The sequence below is a fragment of the Engystomops pustulosus genome, chromosome 6 (genome assembly GCF_040894005.1).
Source record: "Engystomops pustulosus chromosome 6, aEngPut4.maternal, whole genome shotgun sequence".
NCBI classification, from domain to species: Eukaryota; Metazoa; Chordata; class Amphibia; order Anura; family Leptodactylidae; genus Engystomops; species Engystomops pustulosus.
Window position 1 is genome coordinate 144,382,000 of NC_092416.1, and position 19,605 is coordinate 144,401,604.

At 41.3% G+C, this 19,605-nt stretch overlaps 1 protein-coding gene across 8 annotated transcripts in view; it reads left to right on the plus strand.

The window, feature by feature from the left end:
- Nucleotides 1-19,605, plus strand: part of SRCIN1 (SRC kinase signaling inhibitor 1) — a 269,365-nt gene that overhangs the window by 148,273 nt on the left and 101,487 nt on the right. For all 8 annotated transcript variants that reach the window (XM_072111574.1, XM_072111569.1, XM_072111570.1 and 5 more), the window contains exon 2: nucleotides 12,187-12,470. In XM_072111574.1, the coding sequence (XP_071967675.1) occupies nucleotides 12,187-12,470 (284 nt within the window). The remainder of the gene's footprint in view (nucleotides 1-12,186; nucleotides 12,471-19,605) is intronic.

Below are 19,605 nucleotides of genomic sequence, written 5' to 3' on the forward strand. Positions count from 1 at the left end.
ACATGCGAACCATGCCTTGTGGAATTCCAATACCATGATCCTTTGTAACTTTCCTGTACATTGCTTCAAACCGGCTACAAAGAGACAATGGCTCATCCTGTATAGAGGGTTTGAATTTTGTCAGGATGTCTGGCGTGACATCCCAATGCCCTGTTGACAATCTCATGAGTATTGAAAGGCGTTCTTCCTCGTCATGAAAATGCCCATTCCTGGGGACTTTCCTACCCGTTGCCTCATACCTCTGGTTTAGGTGTGTAGGCAACCACAACTTAAACAGCTCCATACGATATTCTGGGGCAACCGAATATTTTTTGCAATGACCCTCAAAAATATCACATGCTGTAAATGGATCCACATTTGGATCATACTTGGGGATCTCTTTACAGATCCGTAACAGGAAATTTATCCTCTCCATATTATTATGGTTAGGATAAAGTTCCAAAGCCCTGTCTGGACACGCAGGTAGATTGGAAGCAGTATTTACAGTTTCCCACCCGCTGTCCAATCCCCATGTCGAGTCCTGCCTGTGGGAGTGTCCACTATGTCTCTGCTCCAAAGATGTTGGAGAGAAATTTAGAGCACGCTCCACTTGAACCCTAGTATCTGTCATGGGAGACATATGTTCCATTGTCCCAGTCTCCCCCTGCACTGTTTCAGAAACACAAACTTGTTTCTTAGGTAAGGGTACCCTGCTGTTAGCATTTGAACGTGATAAATCAGAGATGATCTGTTGCAAGTTCACAATGCTTTGTGATTTTACAGCTAGATCCTCCCTTAGAGTTGCTATCATTGCATCAGTTGATGCCAATCTGTTTCTGAATTGATTGTTCTCAGTGTACAATCTTATAAGTTCTTTGTCCATGTCAGAATAATAACTATCTTTCTCAGACAGTCTAGATTCCAACACACAAATCTCCTTGCCTCTCTCAATTGTACATTGGGCCTTTTCTTCTAACTGAGCTTCTAAAGTAAAAACCTGTTTACAGTTCTCTACACAACAATGGCAGTGGAAGTTGCCCTTAGGGACTGCTTCCTCTGTCTTTCTTGTGTTTGCAAGCATCTCAGCATGTTCCGGCTTCCAAATGATATCCTCATAAGTGTAAACTAATTTTGCCAACATTTGAAGCCGTTTGGACGTTTTATTAAAAACGCTGCGTTTACTTATATATGCCTTATCATGTGCATATGCCTGATCTAACAAAGCAGACCATAACATTTCTCCTGACTTATAAGAAGTGGGTGGTACTGGGGTGAATGTACTATTTTTACATAAATCTTTCAGTGTAGTAAAATCCATGCCTACCTGTTCTGTGGTCATCTTGGTTGTTCTTGTTCTTCTTGTCTTTCTGCTGCTTGAAAAAGGTCCTTCTTTAACTGGATGCCTTTCACCGACCAGCTGAACTTTTCCTGAAGAACACTGACGTTGATGCTGCAGGATCTGCGATGAATCGTCCAATTTACCCTGTGACTCTTCTAGCAATAGTCCCGTGCATAAATAGTTTATTGCAAAAGAAACAGAAAATTATTAATAATCATAAAACAGTACACAAAAAAAATTAAAATAGGTTCTCTGTTATTAATTCTTTCTTGTCCTCTCAAGCACAGCTGTGTTACCTGTCCGAACTTCAAGGCCTTGCACACAGTATGACACCACACTACACCGTGTACCAATGTCACCTGTCCGTGCTTCTACCTATCTTAGTTCACAGTATAAAGCAGCTTAACTTAATGAACACATAAGAACAAATTAATTAACAGTCGGGCCTGGCTCGCCAATGTTGTAGGACGCTGGTAGTTCTATAAATTGTTATGCAGTATAACGATTAGTATCACTACCTTCCTTGTACTGTTTACTATATTCTATATCTTCTGTTTCTAGTCTCTGTATTGTACACTATAATTTACCACACTCAGGGTTAATACCAATAATATTTATTAACACACTAAAAGTATACAATGTTAATCACAATACTCACAAAACCCACAGAATCCAACCCACCACAATGCATATAAACACACACACACAATATAATAATCCACACACCTAACTATCCCTATTATCACAGAGAACGAAGGGGGACAGGGAGATTGACAGGAAAGCAGGGGTACAGAGATAGATTTAGGTAGATAGGAAAGCAGGGGTACAGAGATAGAGAACAGGGGAGCCGGGGTACAGAGATAGAGAACAGGGGAGTTGGGGTACAGAGAGATAGAGAACAGGGGAGTTGGGGTACAGAGAGATAGAGAACAGGGGAGTTGGGGTACAGAGAGATAGAGAACAGGGGAGTTGGGGTACAGAGAGATAGAGAACAGGGGAGTTGGGGTACAGAGAGATAGAGAACAGGGGAGTTGGGGTACAGAGATACAGGTACTCAGCCAAATCCGGGAAGGTGCTCTAGTGTCTTAGCTGGTGGTGATGGCAGATTCCTTCTCCTTTCCTAGTTGGTCTGTAGGGAAGATTTTTCTTCCTCTATCCTCCACTAACATCCCCTTATAAGTCTCTCCACTGTCCCTTCCCCAAGATGGTGGACAACAGATGTATATCCCTTCCTATCCTGTATTTCCAATACAGGGTGTGTATTTAGTCACCCATCCAGCCCCCCCTCAGGTGGGAATAACAGAGATCCCGGATTTCATCCTGGCATAGAGGTGTGAAGTGTCTCTAGATAACTGTCCCTGGAGAGTTTGAGTGACATTCCCATAGTAAAAGGGGGTTGACATCCTGCTGTCCAAGGATACAGATGTGTGAGATTGCCCTCACCATATCCTGAGTAAGAAAGCAGGTGTGTTCTTTCCCAGGGGAATGGAATATGACAGAGGGACATTTTATACATACATATATATATATATATATATGTATACATATATATACACACACATACATATCTACATACACAAATACCTACGTACATGGATAGACACTTCCCTTTACAGTATCATATGGCTTTACTCGCCGCCATGATACAAAACCAGCAAGGACTAAGACCCAGCAGCCCAGTGGTACCCTTACTGGTAGATTACGCCCTCATAACTATGGGCCCTGAGATCCCATAAACACCACAGCCACAGTGCACACTGTGCAGTACCGCAATGTGTGAACAGATCATGAATTCTCAATATTCCATATGATCTCAATATTTGAGTTATCTCTAACAAAGGTCGGGTTTAGAGGACCCGATTAGGAACCAGTTGGCTAATCAGGAAATCTATACTTACATGGAAAGACACTTACTCAATGCACTGGGCCAACCTTAGGGTTGGGGTCAGACCAGGGCCGGCTCCAGGTTTTAGTGGGCCCCTGGGCGACAGAGCCCTAGTGGGCCCCTTTATGGGCCGCCCTCCAGTAGTCACACTGCCCCCCCCCATCCCCGTGTACACATTCCTCCCCTCCCCCTGTATACACACTGCCCCCTCCTGTATACACACTGCCCCCCTTCCTGTATACACACTTCCCCCTCCTGTATACACACTGCCCCCCTCCTATATACACACTGCCCCCTCCTGTATACACACTGCCCCCTCCTGTATACACACTGCCCCCCTCCTATATACACACTGCCCCCTCCTGTATACACACTGCCCCCCTCCTGTATACACACTGCCCCCTCCTGTATACACACTGCCCCCCTTCCTGTATACACACTGCCCCCTCCTGTATACACACTGCCCCCCTCCTGTATACACACTGCCCCCTCCTGTATACACACTGCCCCCCTCCTATATACACACTGCCCCCTCCTGTATACACACTGACCCCCTCCTCCTGTATACACACTGCCCCCCTCCTGTATACACACTGCCCCCCTTCCTGTATACACACTGCCCCCTCCTGTATACACACTGCCCCCCTCCTGTATACACACTGCCCCCCTCCTGTATACACACTCCCCCCCTCCTGTATACACAATGCACCCTGTATACACACTGCCCCCCTCCTCCTGTATACACACTGCCCACCTCCTCCTGTATACACACTGCCTCTTGTATACACACTGCCCCCCCTCCTGTATACACACTGACCCCCTCCTCCTGTATACACACTGCCCCCCTCCTGTATACACACTGCCCCCCTTCCTGTATACACACTGCCCCCTCCTGTATACACACTGCCCCCCTCCTGTATACACACTGCCCCCCCTCCTGTATACACACTCCCCCCCTCCTGTATACACAATGCACCCTGTATACACACTGCCCCCCTCCTCCTGTATACACACTGCCCACCTCCTCCTGTATACACACTGCCTCTTGTATACACACTGCCCCCCCTCCTGTATACACACTGCCCCCTGTATACACACTGCCTCTTGTATACACACTGCCCCCCTCCTGTATACACACTGCCCCCCTCCTCCTCCTGTATACACACTGCCCCCCTCCTCCTGTATACACACTGACCCCCTCCTCCTCCTGTATACACACTGCCCCCCTCCTCCTGTATACACACTGCCCCCCTCCTCCTGTATACACACTGCCCCTCCTCCTGTATACACACTGAACCCCTCCTGTATACACACTGACCCCCTCCTGTATACACACTGCCCCCCCTCCTGTATACACACTGCCCCCCCTCCTCCTGTATACACACTGCCTCCCCTCCTGTATACACGCTGACCCCCTCCTGTATACACACTGACCCCCTCCTGTATAAACACTGACCCCCTCTTGTATACACACTGCCCCCCCTCCTGTATACACACTGCCCCCCCTCCTCCTGTATACACACTGCCCCCCTTCTCCTGTATACACACTGCCCCCCCCTCCTGTATATACACTGCCCCCTCCCCCTGTATACACACTGCCTCCCCTCCTGTATACACACTGACCCCCTCTTGTATACACACTGCCCTCCCTCCTGTATACACACTGCCCCCCCCTCCTCCTGTATACACACTGCCTCCCCTCCTGTATACACACTGACCCCCTCCTGTATACACACTGACCCCCTCCCTGGCCCCTGTCATGTCTCCCCCTCACCTGATGCAGCTCTCTCCGTGTTGTTACTGCTTTCCCCGGCATGTCATGTGACCATGACATCATCAAAGGTCCTTCAGCCTTCAGCAGTGAGTGCAAATGCTGGAGGACACAGATCGCAATGAGAGAGGAAAGGAATCTCCCGGGCAGCGGGGCAGATGTCCTGCTGACCCGGGGAGATCCGTGGGCCCCTCCAGTACCCCGGGGCCCCGGCACTTGCCCGGGTTAGCCAGGTGCTGGCGCCGGGCCTGGGTCAGACTCTTAAGTTACATGGGTCACATACTTGATATGTTAAGGAGTTTTTGATAACAGTGTATAGTATAGTTGGGCAGAGGCAGGGCTGGCGCCAGAACTGGGCATGTCTGGGCAAGTGCCAGGGCCCAGAGCTGCTGGGAGGGCCCACATAAAGCTGTACATAAGGAATCCATAGGGGTGAGGGGACTGTATATAATGAATTCAATATGGGGCGAGTAGGCTTTATATAAAATAGCCATGAGGGGATTGTATATAAAATAGCCATGAGGGGATTGTATATAAAATAGCCATGAGCAGGATGCATAGAAAATAACCATATTGTTATAATAAAAAAGGGAATATTTTAAGGAACAGGACCCTGGGCTGAGGCTATGGCGGTAGTAGTCAGTTGTCCAGTTACAGTGTTGCTGTTGTCAGCCCAGATATATAGCATGTGACAGAATGAACCCAGGATCATCAGACTACATTTACATAGAAATGAACAGATTACTTTCTTACACACCGACAAAGCAGTAAAAAATGCAACATATAAAACAAAAACAAAAAAAATCATATTACTGCATTACAGATAAGAAATGTCTATTACTACATTAAAGATAATTTACACCAAAATTATAGTTGTACAGAAGATCTCTCTATCTCTGTCTACCCATAACATGCAAGTCACATAGGCAGGTATCAGCACCAGTCAAAAATAGTTTAATATAGCCAAAAACAGCCATCGACAGATGGATGGATTGCCGGCCTGAAATTGAGGCAGACGGCACCCCTGGAGTTTAAACACTAGCCATAACAGTAGTCACTAGCCACCCATGTATAATCATATCAAATAGAAAGCCATAAAATGAATGTTACCTGCTCAGGGGATGTGATTACAGGCAGTCCCCAGTGTAAGTCGGAACTGTATATTTTATCATTGTAACCCCAGTCAAAAATATTTTGGTTTCTGTGCCAGTTGGATTTTAAAAATGTTGGGTTGTCTTAACAACCAGGATTAACAATAAAGCTTAATGGCACACACCTGTGATAACTGTTATAGCTGTTTATCGTAGCCTAAGGCTAAAGTATAGTAAATTACCAACATCCAGAGATCTGTTTGTAACTAGGGATCGTCTGTAAGTCGGGTGTTCTTTAGTAGGGGACCGCCTGTATACAGTTCTCTGTATGCAGGGAATGGAGTTTTTTGGGATTATAGGATGTATTTACATCTTGACCTGGCATCAGTCATATTTCTTTAGTCTATTCATTGATCCAAATTCCTATCACTTCCAAGTTAACTTTGGATCCAGCATTCCCCAATATCCGGGATGTTTTATTGTCCATATTTGTAGATGCTGGGTACTAGAAGTGCTACGTAAATAAAGATTATTATTTTATTATTGTTATGCCAGGGGAAAGAGAAGGAAAACATCAGAAATGACGGAGCGGAACTTCACCAGCCATATTGCAAACAGCTTTAAAAATTATGCAAATGAGCCTGTGGGCTCATTTGCATCGTTTTAAAAGTCTTTTTTTTTTTAAACGAGGGCATAAGAAGATAAAAGAATAGAAAATCCTGTCAGAGGGGGCACACACCAGCATGTATGCGTGCTTGGTTTACAATCCTTGTTCCTGGTGGTAGATTTTCTTTTAATAAAAATTGTCCAGCATTGTGGAAAATCCTTTTATACCATCAGATTGCATGGTTGATGATCAATATTAATATATTTTATTCTTTGTACAGTTTTCTAACATTTTAGAAAAAGAAAACTCATTACAAGGACAACTCAGTGAACACCATTATTGCACTTCACACTTCAAAGAAATCCAATGACTGCCATATTTCACCAGTACATAGCACTTTTATGTCGGGCTCATAGGACAGGGATTATATGACTGAGCCCCAGTACACAAATATTGAACAGGTTCCATCTGCTTCACAGTGTGACTCAGATTTTGAGGGCTGAAGTGTGATCTAGTCCTAATGCAGTCACTGTATATAATGTGTTATGTACTGCAGCATCACCATATGCAAAGGGCATGCCTATTCCATCGTACATAAACCTCCCTTCTCCGCCTCATCAAGTAGCATATGTACCATACCACAGCAAGTGCTAGGCAGTGATGTACTAGCTTACATGTTTACTCTTGTATTTAATGATCATTGACAAAATAACTAATGCCCCACATCCAGCATGTGAAGTATGAAATAGATTCCGATGTTTTACAGGTAAACGCATTGGTATTGTATGTATCTATATTCAGTTTTCCTGCCTTTTATTTCACAAGGGGATTTTTATTTCTAATATGACCTGGCACATCTGTTAGTAGAATAAAATCTAAGTGAAATCTTATTGTCTAATAAATGGGAAAACCTCTCACAGAATACTATGCACTTCACCTGCACATCTGATCCTATTATACAACTCTTTTTTGGGGTATTTTTTATGGTTTTTAAGCCAATTACATTGGCTCCGTTGTGGAGTAATATCTGTCCTTAAAGACACAGTCAAGACAGAAAAAAATATTTACAATCACAGCAGTTCTCACTTGTCTTTCATACTCTAGACTTAGATTATGCATGTTGTACCAATGTCACTGTAGAAAAGACTACATCTAGATGTTACTTTATGGGACTCTTTGCCCACATGACCCTCTGCACACGCTGTATTCTTGGTCTATCATTTGGATGGGTAACCTCATACTTCCCACTTATCTTTGCTTACTCTGGAGTGTGCCGTTTTGTTCTGGTCCCTGTCACATCATTTTTTTGCATGGTGTTTAAGGGAATTATTAATAGTCTATTTGGACTTTTCACTGTGCCACAAAAGTTCCCTTTTACAGATACCTTTTTCACAGGGCAGTAACAGGCTACATTGCCTTTATAGGGTCATGTGTTATGCATAGACCTATTGTGGTCATCTGCATGGGTCAAACTGTATGTACATTTGTACGTTTTAGGTGTTTTTAACAATATATATGCATGTTTTGTAGTGTTTATCATTTGTGACATTAATAAAGATTTGTATATAGATATTTTTGGCCTATACACACTCCCTTTTGTCTTTTTTCTGGTTACATATTGCCTCAGAGTGTGATGGCCGTTTGAGACATACTCTAAGTATACATTTGCTGTGCGGGTTTCCACTTTTCAAGATACATCTAGATGTTAGATGTTGTCTTCTTCTGTATTACATAATTCCTCAGTACAACATCTCATGGGCAGGGGACAGTACAGTTATCCTTCTCTTTGTATCAAAAACATCTAGGAGACCATATGTATACAGTCAGGGAGGCTGAGTATATCTGTATTGTTGTAACTGCATGTCTAATCATCTGTAATAGTTTATGTCTTCCTTGTATAGAACAGGTGTGGGAATTTGTTGCAATTGAAGTACTGAAAATGGTCCACGTAGTGACTGCCATGTTATACAGTGATCTTCACTGTAATAATAATTATTATTTATTTATATAGCGCACACAGATTACCCAGCATTGCACAGAGCTTGCCAAATCGGTCCCTGTCCAAATCGGCTCATAATCTAATCAACCTACCAGTACGTTTTGGTTTACCAACCGCAAGCAAACATACAAACTGTAATCCAGCACATATGCCACTACTCATTACTAGGGACCCTCTTCTATGACATTCATATGTCCTAATAGGCAGGTATTATCATACAGGAATAACCTTTTTCATTTACTGGCAGCCTTAAATAAGAGTACACCTGCGGGAACCCGCCAGGGCCTAGAACAAAGAAACAACTTACAGATTCCTCTTCTCTGATCACACATGATATATAATATATGCATATCATCCTGATTGTCATTAACATTCCCATCCAGCCTTCCCACCATCAATGATATGCAATAGATAAATAATTAAAGGAAAAGATGAATCCGCTTCTCCTTTGTTAAAATGAATAATGAATCAAGGTTAAGCAGACAGAAAAAACAACATTGTAGAAAAACCTTGGCATCTCTGCTTTATGTCAGGGTAAAGAGGTAGATCTATAGCAGATGAACTAGAGATTAAGCGTATGGGCCTGAGAGGGAAGAGATGAGTGTGGCACTCATCAGTAGACGTCAAGAACTTTATTGAAGAGGTGCCATACAGAGGAAGGGGCAAGACAAGGCAACTGGCATTTTTGCACTGACGTGCTCTTGGTCAAGCCATTGAACAAACCGTTGACTATTATGGTTATTGAAATTAATGAAATTCAATGTCACCAGTAAAAAGAAGGAGGTAACAATGCTCTCTATTGCCAGTGTGGGAAAATAAGGACATGAAGGCGATATGAAGCAAATTGGCAGCTTTATGCCATGTTTTCATTGTCAAGGGATGTGTTGGAATTAATACAGGACTGGCCAAATGCCAATATCTCCATAAAAGATATGGAAGCTGCTGCAAAAGATAAAGTCATGGCACTTCCAACTCTTTATGGTATGTAAACTAGTCAGTAATGGCCGAACAAGACCACAATGCCTTCTCTAAAATGTCCTAAGAACCTTAGAGTCGAACCCTACTGTAAAACTTCAAATGATTCATTTTTTTCATTTGCATTAATTTGGGAATCTGTTCCTTCTGGAATAGATATACTGGTTTATCTTTAATCCCACATCATGCCATTAGTCTTCCTGAAAGTCATGCTTGATGTTAAGGAGGCTGCCTTTCAAGGTAGTAAAAGAGGGAGGAGGGCATTTATTATTGACTTTCAGATGGAAAACTTGCATATTTTTTTTCTTCCCTTCCTGTTGCAGCATATTGGTGCTTCTGCAACACTCACAAATTGTTCTTTTTCGGATACACAATTTTGGCGCCGCTTTGGAATCCAGCAATTTTCCTGTGCTTCTAGTTTTCTGCAATTCTTGGCACACACTTTAATATGGAGACAGTTGAAACCTTTTTCTTTCCTGTGCTACTTCTTTACCCCCTTGCGCCACAATCTAACATCCCTTTGAAAATTAGAGCACAAATTGTGAGCAAAAAAATGAGGACCCTGCACCAAAATGTATACATGTCCTGTGGATGGTTTTCCATCATGAAAAATGTATTTCCATATATCTTAGTAGAGCATCAATGGCTATAAGTCTCCACATACGTGCAAAGTGGCTTTAATTGGCAAAGTCTCCGTAAGAAGCGCTCTTACTTCCTGACCTTTCATTTGCAAGTAACAAAATATACAAAACACAGTTTTATGAGATGAATAAAAGATCTACTTCCTTTAATGTCCTACAATTTTTCTGTGGAGTTGACTTGAAATCCGATTGCAGCCATAAAAGGCAAGAAAATCTTGCTAGGTCCTACAAGATTTCTTATTGAAGGTGTAAAGAAAATGCTGACAAAGCCCAGGGCACATCTCTTCCCAAGCTGTGAGGTGTTCATTCAGAATGTGCTTTTAGATCTAGTTTTTCTTAGCATGTTCTGTATGATAAAGTAATTCTGCATCGATAAAATCTACATAATTTTTTTATCTAATTTATCATCTTTACGGCTATGTTCACATCCACGTTCATTTTTTCCTGTGTTGTAAAGATACGTCAGGACGATTCTCAGCGTTTCATTACAACAATAGGGGGGCAGCAGCGTATCCCATTGTATGAGCACACACTTACATTTTCTGGTTCAGCTACTCCCCCTAAACGTGGCAGGAGGAGGGAGTTTTACCAGCAGGCAGTGATTTGCTGCTGTTGATCTTCAAGGTGTCTACATGTTTAGACAGTTACATCACTGGGGAAACTCCCACAATGTACACTCAGCGGAGGCTGGGGATGCAAGCCATAAAGTTGGATTCATCTCCCATAACCACTAATGGCCTCCGCTGAGCATCTACTGCTCTCTCCAGCAGGAAGCAGAATGAAAAAGCACAGTAGTAGTATATTTTTTATACTGTGTGTTAATTCTTACAAGGATAAACCAACATAACATTGAGGTCTTAAAACAGCACAAATGAGAGAGTTTACATAAAGATTTTAGAGAAAACAGTGGTAGACCATTTATCATGTGAGGTAAAAGAAAATATGTTTCATCAGAGTAGTCCACCTTCTTCTATTGCTCCTTAGTATAGTTCGGATTCTCAAGTATTTTTAGCGCAAACAAATTGAATACACAGCAACCTGTACCTACTAGAAATAAGTGGAATTGATGTCTGCGTTTGAGGTTCGGCCGCCCGACCCAGACATACTGCCTGCCAGATTGTCAGCAGAACAATCAATCCAGCAAATGAATGCCTATAGCTGCTAGTCATGGCTATGATTGGCCAGGGGAAATAGTAAAAGAAATATTATTATTATTATTATTGAAAAATAATAACTAAATGTTGTTGGGGGTCTAACATGTTGGACTCTCATACAGAGGTTTGAAGGGCCTCAGATTCTTTTTCCCATCAGAGGAACAAGAGGATCTTTCACCAACTTTTCCAACTTTTCATTTTCAAGGGTGCCAGAGTTCAAACCACCATATGAATGTGTTCATGTGTGAATGATGAGTTATAAAAATAAATGGGGCTATTCAAATATTTTTTCTTCATTTTCTTCATGTATAATTCAAGAGTTCGAAAGTTACATGCAAAATGTCATTTGAATTTGCTTATGGTAATGTATTTATGTACAACAATGTTTCAATAACAATAACCATGTTTTTAGGTACTGTGCAATACATTGTTTTACAGATAAAGTGATTCTAAAAAAATGAAATATCCAAATAGTGAATGAAATATCAAGCCCAACTCTTCATTGAATTTATTACCTGTCCTCAAAAAAATGTTTATATCCTAAAGGACTTAACTGACTAACCATGTTTCTGTCAGTAGTGCTCTCATGCCTTAACAGACTGACCTATATCCATGTTTAATGCATTTTGATACCACTGAGAATAAAAATCCTCGAAACAATTACATATACTGTAGGCCCAATGGATGTCTAACAAATGAGTATTTCATTAATGTTTTTCTCCTGTTCTATTACCTCTTTCTGCAGATTCCAGCCGGTCTGGGACACACATGATCTCTGCAGACGATGCTGAATACCCCCGAGAGTACCGTACTCTTGGTAACGGGACAAGACGTTTTTCTAATGTGGGCTTGGTGCACACTTCAGAGCGCCGGCACACTGTGATTGCTGCCCAGAGTCTGGAGGCACTGACCAATCTCCAGAAGTCTGATATGGAAAGGAAGAGAGACGCCTTCATGGATCACCTGAAGAACAAATACCCTCAACATGCCTTGGCCATCCGTGGTCAGCAGGAGAGGATTCGAGATCAGGTAAGAGAAGGGCCCCCACTATCATTCTTGTAAATTGTAGTCTTCCCAACCATTACATACAACTTTGCGATGCTTTCTTTTTACCAAGAGCAAGATGTATGATTAGATCATTCAAGTATTTTAAGACTATTTCAATGGAACCAACCATTACTGTAGAGTTGGATAAGGTATAAATCCAAAGAGTAAACTCATATTTTCTGAAATCTTTTACTACGTGGCATTTTGGATCCTTTCAGAAGCTCTTTACCTAAGGCGCAGTTTATCTTTTGGTAAGAAGTAATTGAGAGAATGGGAAACGGCTTGACACAAATGTCAGCTAAAGTTAATCTACACTTTAGAGTCGTAATGTAATTGACCTGACATTGGGTGACCCACTGCAGCTATCTGCTCTTATGCAGCACCTTGAGCCGAGAGATGGATGTTTCTACTCACACAAAATATCATGTCCAACTTTAAGATTTTAAGAGACCAATTTAGATTGTGGCCTGGGAGCTCGAGTAAACTGTGCTGCCATAGAAAATGCTGATACATGATAGTTCGTGAAATAGCAGCTCACAGCACAACCTAAATTATGACAATAAGTTTTATCTGATTTCATTCAAAAAGCAACCTGACCTCCATTTTAGTACAGATTTCAGGTACACCCTGGCAGTGCCACAACTGTGGTACAAGCGCTACCTAATAACACTGCTGTCATCACTCAGGACCGCATCCCTTTTAAAGCATAAAGCACAGTAAAATCCGCTTTTAGTCTGTGCATTTGTGTAGATGATTGTGCTGCAAAATATGTCATGTTTAACCACACTCAAATGTGTCATCTGTATCAACGATTTCGGCCACTTTCACACAGTCAGTATTTGATCCATATTTTGCATCAGTTTTTCAAAAGTCAATCTTGAAGTGGAACCTGCACAAATAAACGTAATCATAGATATCTTCTGTCTCTTCAGTCTGTTAGATACACTCCTGGTTTTGGCTTATAAATACTGACGAAAAATACTGAACAAATACTGGCTATTTGACTGTCATCAAGAACAGCAGAGCATGGGAAAGGCCGTTGTACCCTGTTTATATAATCACTTTTAGTTGTGATCACACCAATACTTTCCATTGTCTATTTCCATACAGAATATTGTTGTGCAGGTTTGTGCCATAAATATGTCAGCGAGGTGATGATTTCAGGTGAGAATTATTAATTCTGCAACTTAACTTAACAAAGACCCAGTTCACATCTGCACCTGAGGTTTCACATAAGCACTTAATTATCACCAGAAACTAAATATGGACAAATGGGGAAACGTCATTGATGACATTTTTTTGGGGATTTTTATAGCATTTATTGTGCTAATTTTACCACACTAGAGAATATTGGGGCAGATTTATCAAGCTGTCTGAAAGTCAGAATATTTCTAGTTGCCCATGGCAACCAATCACAGCTCCCCTTTCAAATATTCATGAGCATTGGTAAAATGAAAGCTGAGCTGTAATTGGTTGCCATGGGCAACTAGAAATATTCTGACTTTCAGACAGCTTGATAAATCTGCCCCATTGTGTATTATAAAATTCACTGCATACGGTATGTCTGTTTACAATGTTTTTGTGAAATTTTCTTTAATCCACACCGTTTAAATTGCAGTTTGTTCTAGGTATGCCTTTTTTTCTGAAGCTTGAAAAAAGGTTTGGATTAAAAAAGATTCTTTGAAGAAAAATAATGAGTGCTGGGTGGCGCTAAAACCGTTCTATATTTTTCAGTGGGATACAAGTTTGTGGCGCATTTGGGATTAATGAATTGGTGCATGTAATCGCATGTGGGATTAATGAATTGGCGCATGGACTGAAAGGATTAGAACTCTCTACACCAGCTTTTTAAAGCCACAAAAAGCGCCAAAAAAAGTGTTAAAAAAATAGAAACTCCAAAGCGGCGCCAAAATCTTGCACCCAAAAATAGAATGAGGACCGCAGGTATAGACCACTAGTTATCTTATCCATCTCCACAGCTTGTTGGAATCTCCCAACCAATCACATTTTCCGCTCACTTCTCTATTATTAGACATGATTAATGGTTGTTGTGTTGTTATGTTCTAGGTTTTATTCCATTTTTCATTGGGCACCTCCTGATGATCAAGAAGCTTCAGGCTGATAAATGACACTCCGACTTGCTATCCCGCAGGCAATTTCTGATCTCCATTTTATCCATGTACATCTGTATTGTCTATTATTTGGGGGAAAAAAATATTCAGTTATAGTAAAATGTGCTTCTTGTCCCATTTCTTAGCTGAAGAGCATTTCCATTAAATATATTTGGCCCCATCAGCCAACATAATTGTTTTGTGAAAAATATCCATGTAAATCTATTTAGCGTGAGATTTAAATAACTTTGTAATCAAAAATAATGGGTTTAGCTGACAGGAAACAATTAGTGTCCCCTGTTGCAGCGAGAGAAAATACGGTAATAGAATTTTAATTTTGTTTCCTTGCAGTAAAATCACCTTTTTAATATGTGTTATTTGTGATAACAGTCAATTAATTTGTATGTGTAGAGCTGGGAGATGCATGTAGAGAGGGGATGACCTGTCCATCCTCTATCCTATTTCCCGACAGATTGCGCTACTACACGACCACTTAAAGGGATACTGTCAGCATCTTTTTTTTGGCATTTTTTAACATTGAATTTTGTAAGGCAAATACTAGAAAAAATAGCGCAGCAGCCTGTGTTATTTTTTCCGCCATAAACAATGTAATGAGGACGAAAGCGACCAGCAATTCATTATTAACAGTTTAGTGTTTAACCAGTTTAGGACCAGGGTAATTAGCTCCTTCAAATGTTTTGTATGTATTCCTTTATTGGCTCTAACATTTTCAAATATTTGGAAAGAAAGGGGATTTTTATTTTTAGATATAGATTTTTTCTTATTATAATAATTTTAGGCTTAAAAGTCAATAAAATAGTATAAAATATATGTATTTTATATTTGAGCTATTTTTTGCTGAATGTAACAAAATGTTATCTTATAACAGACATTACAATACAGGCAGTCCCCGGGTTACAGACAAGATAGGGTCTGTAGGTTTGTTCTTAAGTTGAATTTGAGTTCAAGTCGAAACTGTATATTTTTTAATTGTAGGAGTTTAAACATTTTTTGCTGTAATAGGACCAAGGATTACCAATAAAGCTTCATTACAGACACCTTACAGCTGCTTATTGTAATCTGGGACTATAGTAAAGCATTCAGAGAGGTCACCAGAGGTCAGAGGGCTCTGTCTGTAACTATTGGTTGTCTGTAAGTCGGGTGTCCTTAAGTAGGGGACTGTCTGTATTGTTATGTACTTTAAGCCTCAAAATTTGATATATCACATGTGTGTTTTGAGGTATCTTTGTGTCTTAGAGAATGACATTAATGACTGGAGGGGCAAAATCATTTTTGGGTAAATTTTTTAATGTAATTTTTTAAATATATGCCAATATATGTAAATTTGGAGAAGTATCTTCCTACATTTTTTTTTACATTTAACTATTCCACTGTAATTAGCGTTGCTGTGCAGCCCAATTTTCAGGTAAAAAGGGACACCCTAAGGCTACATGATGCATGGCGCCGTAACACATGTAAAGATAGGACATATCCTATCTTTTCCCCAGTGTATGGAGCTGTACGGTTCTGCTGCACCGTATCGCTCAGTGCGCCCATTGCCGGCCTATGTACTGCCGCAAGCTTGTGGCCATATATACATCCCCCTACAGTTGTGTGAATTTAGCCTAATAGTGACAGTTGTCACGATTTCAGCTGTGCTGGATCTAGACAGACCCAACAGCAGCCTCTGACTGGCTGCTTGCGCTCCCATGTTTCTTCACCAGCCGCTGTCTCTATTCTTTGCACATCGCTGGTTCGGGCACTGTGTATGCAAAAAGGTGACTGCAACGCAAAAGTGTTCAGGCTGAGCCCTGCCCATGGGCGTTTGCATTGCATTTTTAAACGCTACGAATATGCACCCTGTCAGTGTTTGGACTGTCTGTTGCAAGCTATAACCACATGGCACTTAATAAACATGAAAGGAAGGTCCCACTCCCTATTGGGCAACCTCTTTATTTCTACATTTCACCCTTGGTGGTTGGTAATACAGTGGCTGGGTTTAGGGTAAGAAAAAAAAAAGCCTCTTTTCGGCTCCTGGTTCATGTGTTTCTCTACTACTTCCAATATTGGTCCTTGCATCCCACCCGAAGCTCCGGGGTGAATGAGACACACTTCATCCAATAACTTGCCGGACAATGGATGTGACTTCCACTTTACAGTTGTCTCCTTTTCCAAGGAGGCCAGTCTTCGGATGAAATAGGTGTTGAGACCACTTTAACTTCTGGTCGGACGCAGGGCTCCAATCCAGTACCAGTACCAGAGTAATGTGGGAACTGGAGTGGGGCAAGTATGTGATCTTTGTCCCCCCTCCCCCCAACCTTAGCTCCCTTGGGATTTCCCATATTCTTGGAAAACCCCTTTAATCACTGGGTATTAAAGTAGCTATATGCACAGTAATTAGCATAACAATCACTTCACTGTTTTAATTTTATACATAGAAAATTATGGTTGCTTTAAACAGTGAGAGGAATCTTTCTTCTATGGTGCTGTTATCCCCTGCATCACACTTATTTTATGACATCATAAATAATGCACAACCTCCTGCCGTCTGTGCGCCTGCAATGAAATCTAGATGGAAATAGATTTCAGTCATTATTTTATGGATAAATGATGAAAAATCAGGCAGAAATAAGGATGCAGATAAAAGAATAAAACTTTTGAACAGAACACTAGCATTAGGGGGATAATACATTTCCTCAATGATTGCACAGGATTTTTTCACTTCTTATGATAAATTCCTTATTTGCTGCTACCACCTCCTCCAAGTGTTACAATCTGCCTGGCAGCATGTTGCAGAGAAATTCACTATGATTTCCAATGTAGCTTCATTAATTCTTTTCATCGTTTCATCCATTTGTGAGAAATTTCCACTTAAATGCATATTCTAATGGGCAGTTGGCGCACCCGGGACATGCCCACAGCACCCCGAGCATTGCTATTCCTATTTATGTATAATCAACCTGCTATTCCCATTTAAATCAACTGCCTCTTCTTCCAGTGCTGTCCATGCTGCTCACATAACAAATCTCCTGACAGAGAAGGTCTAGACAGGAATACCAGTGCTCCAAGTGCCGAGGACATGACCTAATGCACAAACTGACTCATTAGCATATGGATTGAAACAAGAATTTCTCATAAATGGCTTACTGGACAGACATAGTAAAGGCATTTTTAAAGGGCCCACCACCCTGTAGGCTATTTAATACTGATGCTGGTACATACTTTAGTTAGCTTAGCTAAAGAAAAGGATTAACTCACATATGTAAATTAGCCCTCCGGTGCTACCCCTGCATGATCCGACTGACGATGCTTTCCGATCGTTAATTATTCATGCCTCCTTCTCTGTACCTGTACTCCTTCAGGTGCCGAGAGCCGTGACATCACCAAGCTCTCGCTACCTATCGCCGGCCGGCTGTACAAGAGTTAGTGTCTGTGCATGCGCAATAAGTGCCGAGAGCTTGGTGATGTCACGGCTCTTGGCACCTGAAGGAGGACGGGTACAAAGAAGGAGACGTGAATATTTAATGATCAGAAGGCATCGACAATTGGATGATTAGTTTACATATGTAAGTTAATAGTTTTTAAAATAAACTAGATCACCATGCCTAACTAAAGTATGTGCCGGCATCAGTATTAAATAGCCTACAGGGTGGTGTGCTCGCACGATTTCATCATGCGAGCAGTGGTAGGTTTCCTTTAAAATCACAGTGTATTCTCTTCAACATACTGCCAAAAGATTATTATAAAGTAAAACTGACCTCATTCCTTGCTCCCTGGTCATAGAAGAGGTCATGTCTCTCTGTGTATGTAGCAGGCTGGATGTGTTCAAAACTGTGGATACAGATGCATCCTGCAAAAAATAGTGAGGTACAAGATCTCCCCTTTCTCTGTCTCTCTCTGCACCTGATGCTGCAGCCCTTCCCCCACCTTGCAGTCGGCACTTTGTGCACTGTGCAGATAAGCTACTAACCCTTAGTGCTCACACAGTACATGCTAAAGACTTCATGTAACTGGTTTACTTATGATTTCAACCACTTATTACATGTCCCCTGCTCCGCCATGTGATGGTCACCATATACATCCTGTTTGTGTACTGTGCATTGTTCAGTGGATTTACTTGTGGGAAACTAAATGGATTTAATGCTAAATTACTTTGAGAGAGAACACAAAGCATCATGGGATCTTTGGGCAAGCTAACTGGCCTCAGCTTGAGGGCATAGACAGTCAGACATTAGTCTCCACCCACTTCACCTCTGGTAAGAAAGATTTTTGTCCAACACTTTCAGAACAGAAAATGCCATAACTTTGGAAAGAAAAGGATGAGCAGCACAAAGTAGGCATTATTCTGGGTTTTTTTTAAAGGGGGAATTACATATAATAATTTGCTAAAATCAAAATAGTTACACTTTAAGGCCCCCCCGAACATGAAGTAGAAATTAGGATGTGTGCTAGCTCATTTCTACTGCTAACACACGTCCTAATTCACTTCTATTGGCTCATACACAAGGGTGCATGAGTCGACTGCCCAAGACTCAAAAAATAGAGTAGTTCCTATTGCTGTTTATTTTTGCACGTATTCTAAAATGTAAAGCATTGAAGCTGGTGTAGTTAGTGTAAGGACCTCTTTAAATGCATAAGTCAAATCCCAATGAGCCAAATCCACAGCCAAAAGTGATATGACCTTATATAATATCTGACTTTTGCTAACCAGTGGGGGACCAGTTTCCATCATCTGCCGCCCTACTGGGAACATTGCCGGAAAATGATTTGGACAGATGGTAAGGTAGACTTTATACTAGATTATATCAATGCACCCACCTGAGGGATATCTGCTTCTTGTTCACTACTCACAAATGACTGATCACAAAAATGCTAAATGGTATAAGAATCCTCACTAAAAGTTACAAAGTTTCCTGTTGGCCTACCCCTGTCAGATGCAGTATTGTATATTCTGATATACACTATTCCAAGATAGACAGATGCTCCGGCTAACAGTAATAATTTAC